Below are 12058 nucleotides of genomic sequence, written 5' to 3'. Positions count from 1 at the left end.
GTCCTCACCCTCACCCTCAACAATTTCCCTTTTAACTCCTTTCATTTTCTTCAGGTAAGAAAGTGACCATGGGTAACTGCGTGGGCCCGAATTATGCCTGTTTCTTGGTGGGGTACATGGAACATTCCTTGTTCCAGTCCTATTCCAGCCCCCACCCACAATATCAATGGTGAGGCTTCCCTCTCTCATTCGGAATTGGGAAAGTTCATCAAATTTTGCCTCCAATTTCCACCCTGCCCTCATTTTCACCTGGTCTATGTCTGACTCCTCCCTTCCCTTCTTCAACATTTCTGTTTCCGTTTCTGGGGATAGACAGGCCACTATTATCCACTATAAACCCAGCAATTCCCACAGCCTCTGATGAGGGGTCTAGGCCCAAAATGTCAGCTTTTGTGCTCCTGAGATGCTACTTGGCCTGCTGTGTTCATCCAGCTTCACACTTTCGTTATCTTGACTCCCACAGCTATTTGGACTATACATCCTCACCCTGCTTCCTGTAAAGACTCCATCCTATTCTCTTATTCAACAGAGATTGAGGAACTATGTACAGATGAGGCCAACTTTGACAAGGGAGATTCCAAAATGTCTACCTTCCTCAACCAAAGACTCCCCAGCACCAGTGTCGACTTGGCCCTCAACAGGCTCCAACCCATCTCCTGCAATTACGTCCTCACTCCTTCTCTCCCCAACCACAACAGCAATAGGGTTCTCCGTGCCCTTACCTACCATCCCACCAACATCCACATCCAAAAGACCATCAAACTCCATTTCCACCACCTCCAGCATAATGCCATCACCAGACACACATTCCCCTCCTTTCCCTTGTCTGTCTTGTGTAGGGACTGCTCCCTCCTGGACACCCTGGTCCACACAGCACTTTCCCCTGCAACTGGTGAAAGGGAAACATCTGTCCGTTTACCACCTCCCTCCCCAGTATTTAACAGCCCAAACATATGTTCCAGGTGAAGCAACACTTCACAGTACTTGCCAGAATTTAGTCTACTGCATTTCCTGCTCACAATGTGGCCTTCTCTACATTGGGGAAACGAAGCATAGATGTTCTGCTCACAAAAAAGAACCTGAACTACCTGTTGCCCACCACTTTAATGCACCAGCCTGTTCCCTGGCCAACACCTGTCTCTGAATTGCTGTAGTGTTCCAGCAAAGACCAATGCAAGTTGGAAGAAACAACACCTCATTTCCTCCTTGGGGACCCTGTAGCCCTCCCGACTCAATATTGAGTTCCATAACTTTCCCATGTCCCAGTCCCCTACCACCACCGCCATGACCAGGCCTTGTTATCACAGTCTGCCATTACACACCACTTGTTTATCACTAATTGTCCTCATTAACAACTATTCACCCTCCCAGCCTGAGCCTTATCAACTCTCTGTCCAACTGCTTTTCTCTCTCTATCTAGACTCTATCCTATCATTTACTCCCTACCCCTTCCCCATCCCTGTCCCTATTCTCTGCATATAAATTGACATTTTCCCAGCCCCCGTCAGTTCTGAGGAAGGGTCACTGGATCCAAAATGTAAACTGATGTTTCTTTTTTCTTCACATACACTGCCAAACCTGCTGAGCTTTTCCAGCAACTTTGTTCGTGTTCTCGAGTTTCTGGGCCTTGGGCAAATAATTTTTAACTTACTTTCATCCTTTCACTATAAAATTTAAGTTACATCTGTAATTAGGGACAGAAGGATTTGGGTGTCCTTTATTTAGAGTCATAGAGATATACAGTATGGGGAGTGACCCTTCAGTCCCACTTGCCAGCATTTGGCCCATATCCCTGTAAAACCCTTCCTGGTTAATACATAACCAGATCCTTTTTAAATGCTGTAACTGTTCCAGCTGCTGCCCCCACAACTGGCAGCTCATTTTGTACTTGCGTCACCCTCTGCATGAAAAAGTTGCCCCTTGGGTTCGTTTTTAAATCTTTCCCTTCTCGCTTTAAACCAATGCCGTCCTAGTTTTGGACTTGCCTACCCTAGACCTTGGATATTCACACTACGATGCCTCTCGTGGTTTTGTAACCTCTAGAAGGTCACTCGTCAGCCTCTAATGCCCTAGGGAAAATAGCTCCCCCATTCAGTCTCTCCCAACAACTCAACCTCCAGCCCCGACAACATCCTTGTAAGACTTTTCTGAAATCTTTCAAGTTTTGCAACATCCTTCCTAAAGCAGGGTGACAAGAATTGAATAGAGTATTCCAAAAGTGGCCTAAACAATGTCCTGTACAGCTGCAACATAGTCTCCCCACTCCTATATTCAATGCACTGATTGATTAAAGGCAAAAGTACCAAATGCTGCCTTCGATATCCTATTTGCCTGTGACTCCACCTTCAAAGAACTACAAACAGTCCCCCAAAGCTGTCTTTGCTTGGCAATCCTTCCAGGATCTTTGTCATTGAGTATTTTCCTGACTTAATTTGCCCTACCAAAATACAGCAGCTCTCATCTGTCTAAATTAAACATCAGCCCATCTGATCAAGGTCCTGTTGTACTTGGAGGTGACCTTCTTCATTGTCCACTGCAAATTTACTAACCATACCTCCTATTCACCTCCAAATCACTTATATCAATGATAAAAAGCAGTGGACCCACCACTAATCCCTGTGGCATACCACCAGTAACAGGCCTCCAATCTGAAAAGCAACCCTCCACCACTGCCCTCTGTCTCCTACCTTTGAGTCAATTTTGTATCCAAATGGCTAGCTCTCCCCGTATTCAGTGTGGTCTATCATTGCAGAACTTTTTGTCCATATGGATTTCAGCAAGGCATTCAATGTCCACTGCTCTCCCTTAATCTTCTTCCAGAAGTCATTTTGAAAATGGCAGTTGTACAATAATGTGGGAATTGTCATCTCCTAAAGCATTCCATTATTTCTCACCCTTCACCTAAGGTTGAAGTTCTACAAGTAGGCTTGATTTCAATTCATTCGTTCATTGGGTCTTCCAGTTCATTGTCATCTGGGTTCTTTTTAAGAGAAGGTTGAATATTTTGATTGTTGGTACTTGCCAGTTGTGTGTGCCCAGGAGATCCTGGCTAATTTCTTCTCCTGCCTTCCTCTCTTTCCCTCTTATGTGTAGCTGGTAGGTAAGGAAAACATTCACCTCAGGGCCATGAATTTGAACAGTAATTGAGAATCTAACTTTTGCATCAGTTGTGATGAAGCATCAAAGTCACTTGAATTATTTTCTCATCTGCCTACACCAAATCCCCATTTTCCCAGTGACCATTTCTTTCCTGATTTTCTATTCTACCAAGCCTTGTACTTCATAATTTCAAAATCCTTATTCCTGTTGTCTTAACAACAAACTGCCTGGCTTCAGGGAGTTCTTTACCCAGGAACAACAACTGGTTGATCCCTGGGATACAGCTGGCAGAACATTCAATCTGGAGAACGGATATAGCTTTTGCCCCTCAGCATCTCATATGTACTTGAAAACTGTTTTAAAAGCTTTCCATCTGGAACACCAACCTACAGATTAGCCAAGGAACTACACCAAAGACTAAAAACACCTAGCAGAAGACTCCCGCCACTCCCTTCACTCCACCCAAGAATTCCTGAACACCAAAGACACCAAGAAAGAAGAGGATGAAATAATGGTCTCCTTTGACGTAACAGCCCTGTTCACATCCATCAACATCAACCTGGCCAAAGAAACACTGACTACACTATTAGAAGAACCAAAGGCACATACACCAGACACCACCAACCTCAGCAGCAAGGACAACATCATTAAGCTAGTGGACCTATGCCTTACCACCCACTTCACTTTCAATAACAAAACCTACAGACAAACCAACAGTACACCCATGGGATCTCCGATATCAGGGTTCTTAGCAGAGGCAGTAATGCAGAGACTCGAACAAACAGCTCTGCCAATCATCCAACCCAAACTTTGGGCCCACTACGTGGATGACACTTTTGTCATCACTAAACAAAACAAATTAGAGGAAACATTCAAGACCATCAATAATACCCTTTACTGGCATAAAATTCACAAAAGAGGAGGAAAACAACAACAAACTGCCATTCCTAGATGTCACAGTAGAGCGAACAGCCAATGGGGAACTTCAAACCAGCGTCTACAGAAAAACATCACACACGGACCAAATACTGAACTACAGGAGCAACCATCCCAACACCCACAAACAAAGCTGCATTAGAACATTATTCCAACGAGCCACCACACACCGCAGCACAAAGGAACTACGCAGAGCAGAGGAAAATCACCTATACGGCGTATTCAAAAAGAATGGGTACCCTATGAACACAGTCCGCCGATTTCTCAGCAACAAACCCAAACAAACAGACAAAACGGGCTCAGAAACCATAACCACTCTCCCCGACATCAAAGACATTTCTGAAATGACTGCCAGACTACTCGGACCCCTTGGCATCAGGGTAGCCCACAAACCCACCAACACACTAAAACAGCAGCTAATGAACTTAAAAGACCCTATACATACAACAAGCAAAACGAATGTCATCTACAAAATACCTTGCAAGAACTGTGACAAACACTACATTAGACAAACAGGCAGAAAGCTAGCCATCAGGATAAATGAACATCAACTAGCCACAAAGCGACATGACCCACTATCACTCGTATCCTTACATACAGATGAGGAAGGACACCACTTTGATTGGGACAACACATCCATCCTAGGACAAGCCAAACAGACACGCACAAGAATTCCTAGAAGCATAGCACTCCAACCGGAACTCCATCAACAAACACATTGGCTCCAAATCAATCTACCATCCGTTGAGAAAAAGAACAGGAAGTGACATCATCAACCCAAGGAAACCTAAACCGATAAATAGAAAGCGGGACATAACACCAGCGCTTTGTCGGAGGCTCACTGATGATGTTACCTAGAATGGTGACGAAACATCTGAAAACAAACCTTCCAGCTCAGCGAGCAAACTCACATCCAGAACTCAACCTGAGCTACAAATCTTCTCAAAACTCGCTAGCTTTCCATAGTTCCTCATTTGAGAATAGTGATGGAAAGATGTTGCTTACAACTGACAAGCTTGTAAGTTACTGTGACTGTCAATAACGAGGGTTTCTTTAGTTTCACTATATACTGACTTATCCATTTTGCATTTCAGTTTAAAACACTAATAACTAGCACCATGTTCATTAGAACTTTGAGTTTGTCATAGAATAATTATCATGAAGAATAGTCATGACATTTTAGCATCCTCCAAAATAGCAAGTTCAAAGACAAGGTAATTCAGTGTTACTTAAAACTCAAACTTAATGTTTACAAAAGATTAAGCACTCCATTAAATGTCTATGTAGAAATATTAAGACAGGTTTTTTGAGAATGCAAAGTATAATTTTGTATAGAGTACATTGATAGTGACTCACTATAAAGAACGAATAGTTGTCTTACCTCCTCCTTGTTGATAGGTTCTCTTCACTTTCAGTTGTTACTTGGACGTGACTGGATCCCCCCTGACTGGCTTCGTGCATCACTTCAATCTAAAAGGGATAGGGTGGTGATTGAGGAGCCACATAACTTTGGAGGGCATTCTTTACAAGGTCATCCTAGGTCTGACTGAATGCAATAAATGAATTACGGCACTGTATGGCACTGAAGCAACGATAAACAAAATGAAAGGAATTGAACATGTGAGTGAACACTCAGAATGCAATTTCAGCAGCTAATGTCCAAAATCTTAAGCAAGAATAAGAGTGTCTTTCCCAGAGATCTGAATGGCCTTCTGCCTGTTGAGTAAATGCCTATATAACTCTAACTTCCTTCAGCTTGTTCCACAAAATTGGTTTAGGTGGTAACATAAAACCATGATTACAGTAATATTTCAGTATGTTGGCAAAAAGTCATCATGTTGATTTACTGACTAGAGTTATTGTTACAACACAGAACAGAACAGCACATTACAGGCCTTTTGGCCCATGATGTTGTGCCAAACTTTTATCATAGTCCTAAGGTCTATCTAACCTCCACCCCTACCTTATACTATCATCCAGATGCCTATCTAATATCCGCTTAAATGTCCCTAATGAGGCCGACTCCGCTACCCTCTCTGGCAATGCATCCCACACCCTGACCACTGAGTAAAGAACCTGCCTCTGACGGTTCCCCTATTTCTACCTCCAACCAAGGCAAAGGTCTCTATCGGTCCACTCTGTTAATACCTCTGAATTTTTAGAACTCTGTCAAGTCACCTCTCATCCTTCGTCCTGGTAAAGAGAAAAGCCCTAGCTCTCTCCAGCTTTCCTTGTAAGACCTTCCCTTACCAACATCCTGGTAAATCTCCTTTGCACCTTTTTCCAATGCTTCCACATCTTTCCAGTAATGAGGCGACCAGAACTGGACACAGTACTCCAGATGTGGCCGAACCAGTCTGTTGTATAGCTGGAGCATAACTTCTTGGCTCTTGAACGCAATCCCTCTACTAATAAAAGCTAACACATCATCCGCCTTCTTATCAACTCTAGCCACCTGGGTGGCAGCTTTCAGGGAACTGTGGACATGAACCTCAAGACCCCTCTGCTCCTCCACACAGCCAAGAATCCTTCTGTTAACCCTGTATTCTGCTTTCAAATTCGTCCTACCAAACCCTCACACTTTTTAGGGTTAAACTCTATCTCCCACTTCTCAGCCCAGCTCTGCATCCTATCATTGTCCCTTTTAACCGAGAACAGCCCTCTGTAACATCCACAATTCACCCCACCTTCATATCGTCTGCAAACTTACTAATCCACCCTTCCACTCCTTCATCCAAATCATTTACAAAAATCACAAATAGAAGAGGACCTAGAACAGATCCTTGTGGTACAACACTCGTAACTGAGTACCATGTTGAATATGTTCTGTCCACAACCACCCTTTGTCTTGTAAGGGTCAGCTAATTCTGAATCCAATCTGCCACATTTCCCCCATCCCATGCCTCCTTACCTTCTGCACAAGCCTATCATGGGGAATTTTATCAAACACCTTACTTAAATGCACGTATACCACATCCAATGCTCTACCTTCATCCACGTGTTTGGTCACCTCTTCAAAGAATTCAGTAAGGTATGTGAGGCATGATCTACTCCTTACAAATCCATGCTGACTATCTTGAATCAAACTGCTTATCCAAGTGATCATAAATCCAATCTCAGATCCCTTTCCAATAATTTGCCCACCGCTGACATAAGATTAACTGGCCTGTAATTTCCAGGGTTATCCCCACCCCCTTTTTTTGAACAAGGGAATGATGCTTGCCTCTCTCCAACCTTCCAGCACTATAGCCGTGGACAGTGAGAATGAAAAGATCATCGCCAAAGGCCCTGCGATCTCTTCCCTCGCTTCCTATAGAATCCTTATTTGTTGTAGCAAATAAATATCAAATTGCTGTTTCCTCTGAAAAGTGAAAATGATCTTGTAGAATCCCTACAGTACAGAAAAAAGGCGATTTCGAGTGAGTCTGCACCAACCTTCCAAACAGCATCCCATCCAAACTCCGTCTCCTACCCTATTCCTGTAACCCCAGGTTTACCATGGCCCATCCACTTAACCTGCACATCTTTGAACTGTGAAAACTGGAGCACCTGGTTTAAAAAAAACCTACACAGACATGGGAGGAACATGCAAACTCCACAGTCAGTTACCCAAGGCTGGCACTGAACACTGGTCATTAGCACCATGAGGCAACAGTGATAACCATTGAGCAACCATACGGCCCTTGTATTCAAGTATTTCAATCTGTAATACTTATGTGTGAGACTGTTCATCACATCACCTTCTGCATAGTAATGTTCACACACACAAAAACATAACATTGGGCCTCAACCAATACAAATACTAATAAATATTTCCTTACCTTTAGGCTTCCTTTTGGTTTCTTCCCATTTCTTTTCTTTGCTAGTTCTGTATCTGTAAGTGGCTTTGAATTGCTTATGTTATCTAAACTTCTTCTGCTGGATGCTGCGGAATAATAAACTAAATGTTGGTAAAATGGGAATAATATGCTCTATTACAAGAAGTGTAACATAATATCCCTGATAGCATACTTCAATTTAAATAAAAACATTAAGACCATTTAAATAGTCAGCTACTTTCAATATAAATCCAATTGTGACAATGAACATATACCAGTACACTGTATTTTGTTGCACGTTATTCTGCTGTAAAATACAAATCAACACAATTAGAGCCCAACATTCCTGAAACATTCAAAGAAATCACCTAGTACATTAACTGAATTCATACTTTTTTCTGAAAGATTTGTCATTAGCCTTTAACTATTTAAATTACAGGGAACAGAGTGTATAATATCATGCAAAAGATGATCATTTATCTCACCATTTACCACAGTATTCCTGTGGTGCATTTCTAATAATCCTGGATTCCTGAAATAGAAGAGCTCCTTTCTTAGTTTTTATTTGAAGTTAATTGACATTAGATGCTCCAATCCTGTGCTAATAATGGCCAAGATCTTGAAATTCTAGGAGTGTGTGCATTTTTTCTACTGCTTTTATTTTGTATAATTTAAATTTAGCTTGTAATTTGAATCAAACTGAAAGCTACAGTTCAAATTATGTGGTTGTCAGCCTTAAGATTGGCTTCTTTTCCAAGGGGTTCAGTGAAAGAGTAGCTTGATTTAAGAACCAACTGAAAATGAACTAGGAATAGGGCATTTAGCCTGTTGAGCTTGTGCCACCATTTAATGTGATCATTACCAATCTAATACATTAGTGCCTCTTACCTGTACTATCCCCATACCATTTGTCATTGGCCATCAAAAATCTATCAACTTCTACTTTTAAATATACTCAAAGCCTGAGCTTCCAAAGCCCTCTAGGGTTTTGAATTTCAAAGATACATCCCTCTCTGGGTTAAAACAAATTCTCCTCCCCTTGATCTTAAATAGCGCATTCATTTTTAAACCGTGTTTCCCCAGTTCTAGACATCCCAAACTTACCGGCATTTACACTCTTATTCCTATAAGTATTTTAAAAAGGATCTTCAAATGACTCTGGTCTTTCAGGTTAGGAGCATATGTTAGAACTTAGCTTGACTGAAAATTGTATCTTGTAGAGCAGTGGTTGGGTCTCTTCCTCTGCGGCATAAGGCCCGGGCTCAAGTCCCACCTGATGTAGCAGTATGTCAAGCTCATCTTTACATGTTGATCAAAAATTTCTACAAAGGAATATCAGATTTGAGCACTTCAGAGAGTGAAAGGGAGGAAGGGAAAGAAGCGTTTGGTTGTTTCTTGCCTAACCTTTTCAGTCTTCAGGAATTGATTCATGCTCTGCTACAGGATAAGCTAGTTAATTGCTAAGTGTCTGGTAAATGATTAAGATTTGTCATGTTCATAAGGATCAAGATAATACATTTTGAATTATTGTTGTCGTGACCAGAACTGCATGCAATATTCCAAATGTGGCTTAACTAGTAGTAGCTGTGGGTTAGAAATTGCAATCTAAGGAACTTTGGTGAGTGGTTAAATGCATCTTATAGACAGGGCACACTGCTGCTACTGAGTGTAAGTAGAGGAGGGTGTGAATGTGATACCAATCAATTGGGCTGCTTTCTCCTGGATGGCATCCAGCATTGTTGGAGGTGTAGTCATGCAGGAAAATGGGTTATAATACTGACGTCTGCCTTATGGATGACGGACAGGGTTTTGGAAGAGTCAGATAATGAATTACTCTCTGCAGACTTCCTAGCCTCCGACCTGCTCTCGTAGCCACAGTATACATATGGCCAGTCCTGTTTAGTTTCTTATCAATGATAATCTCTAGACTATTGTTAGTGGGGTGTTTGCAAATGGTAACGCCATTGAATGTCCAAAACTTAAAGAATATACTGCAAAGAAACAGAGTATACAGCATACTATTGTTTGTTTGGAGGACAAAGTAACCTGCTTGATCAGCACCACATCCACAAACACTGACTCACTGCCACCAACACTTCATAGCAGCAGTATATACGATCTATAAGATGCACTGTAGCAACTTACCAAGGCTCCGTAGATGGCTTCCAAACCCATGGACATGGGTAACAGATACAGGGAACACCATCTGCAAGTTCTTCTTGAGCCCACTTGGAAATATATCATGTTCTCTCACTGTTGCTAAGTCAGAATCCTGAACTCATAATATCTATTGTGGCGTACCTCCACCAAATGGTCTGCCTACCAACACTTTCAACGGTACTTATCAATAAGCAATAAATGCTGGCTCAACCAGCAAAATCCACATACCCTGCTTGAATAAAAAGAAAATGACCACTCTCCTATCCCTCAATCACTTGTACTATCAAATAACTCTGACCTGGTCTTTTTCTAGAAGATGTGCATTTCCTTTTAATCTGTTGGCTTTCACAAGTTTATTAGTAAACCAAACTTCAATGGGACGAGGTGTATGCCATGTAACAATTCAAGTCTGCTTCCCTATTCATATGATCATGGTTGATATTCAGCCTCAAATCCATTTCTGATCCCTCCTTATGTTTCTTGTTTCCTAGAGATGTGTTCATCTCAGCCTTAAATAAGTCAATAATGGAGCATCGACAATCATTGTTGAGAAGATTTCTCAGATTCACTATCCTTTAAGTGTAGAGATTCTTCACATGCTAATTTTAAATGATCAATAAACTTATTGAATCGGCACGGTGGCTCAGTGGTTAGCACTGCAGCCTCACAGCGCCAGGGACCCGGGTTCGATTCCAGCCTCGGGCGACTGTCTGTGCGAAGTTTGCACATTCTCCCCGTGTCTGTGTGGGTTTCCTCCCACAGTCCAAAGATGTGCAGGCTAGGTGGATCGGCCATGCTAAATTGCCCATACTGTTCAGGGGTGTGTGGGTTATAGGGAGATGGGTCTGGGTGGGATGCTTCAAGTGGCAGTGTGGATTTGTTGGGCCGAAGGGCCTGTTTCCACACTGTAGGGAATCTAAAAAAAAATCTAATCTGAGACTCTAGATTCCCTAGCTAGGGAAAACAGCCTCTATATGTCTATGCTGACAAGCAGCTTCAGGCTATTGAGATCATTTCTTATTATTTTAATGCTATAGCAAGATGCTGGCTAACTGCCTGGGTGTTCTGCACATTCTTGTGAAAGGTGTTAGCTCAAAATCATGAATATTTCTCCTACAGTTTGCCTGGGCTGTGGGCAATTACTCAAACAATTACATAACTTATTGCCAGAATATTACAACATTTACCCCTGACAGCACTTATGCATGAACGTACATGCACAAAAACATCTTCTGTCTGGTAAATTTGTGCCAACTGTTCTTCGCCCAACATAACAGTTAAACCAAACATCAACAAATTATTTACACTTCATTTTACAGCTCCTATCTGAAAGGAAAGTGGAATAGTGTCAATAATGTTATACTAAAGATACAAAATAAGCTTATAGGATTGATAAAGTAGATATTGGTTTCCGAGAGGCAAAAAAAATCATAGATAATGAGGAACTGCTAGATACTGGACAAATATTTTGAATGCACTGATTACAATTTTCCATACATTCTAGTCTATACTAGATGGAGTTTAGAAGGATGAGGGGGAATCTAGAATCCCTACAGTGTGGAAACAGGCCCTTTTGGCTCAACAAGTCCACACCGAACCTCAAAGCATCCCACACAGACCCCACCCCAGTATAATCCACCTAATCTACACATCCCTGAACAGTATGGGAAATTTAGCATGGCGAATCCAACTAGCATGCATATCTTTGTGACTGTGGGAGGAAGCCAAGCAGACACTGGGAGAATGTGCAACTCCACACAGACGGTTCCCCAAGGGTGGAATTGAACCTGGGTCACTGGCGCTGTGAGGCTGCAGTGCTAACCACTGAGCCACCATGCCACTCTAGGGATCTAATTGAAACTTGCAGAATCTTGAATGGCCTGGACAGAGCAGATGTTGGGAAGCTGTTCCATTGGTAGGAGAGACTAGGATCCAAGGACACAGTCTTAGAGTAAAAGGAAGAGCTTTTAGAATGAAGATAAGGAGAAACATCTTCAGCCAAACTGCGGTGAATCTATGGAATTCACTGTCACAGAAGGCTGTGG

General features: G+C 42.2%; 1 protein-coding gene across 7 annotated transcripts in view; it reads right to left on the bottom strand.

Annotated features, from left to right (window-relative positions):
• mcf2l2 (MCF.2 cell line derived transforming sequence-like 2) overlaps window positions 1–12058 on the bottom strand; it is a 360445-nt gene that overhangs the window by 172360 nt on the left and 176027 nt on the right. For all 7 annotated transcript variants that reach the window (XM_048541672.2, XM_048541670.2, XM_048541668.2 and 4 more), the window contains exons 14-15: window positions 7857–7960; window positions 5417–5505 (exon numbers count right to left, since the gene is read on the bottom strand). In XM_048541672.2, coding sequence (XP_048397629.2) covers window positions 5417–5505; window positions 7857–7960 — 193 coding nt within the window. The remainder of the gene's footprint in view (window positions 1–5416; window positions 5506–7856; window positions 7961–12058) is intronic.

Source organism: Stegostoma tigrinum, chromosome 14 (genome assembly GCF_030684315.1).
Source record: "Stegostoma tigrinum isolate sSteTig4 chromosome 14, sSteTig4.hap1, whole genome shotgun sequence".
NCBI lineage: Eukaryota > Metazoa > Chordata > Chondrichthyes > Orectolobiformes > Stegostomatidae > Stegostoma > Stegostoma tigrinum.
Note: the sequence above shows the minus strand (reverse complement) of the source record. Positions and strands in the feature narration are given on the sequence as shown.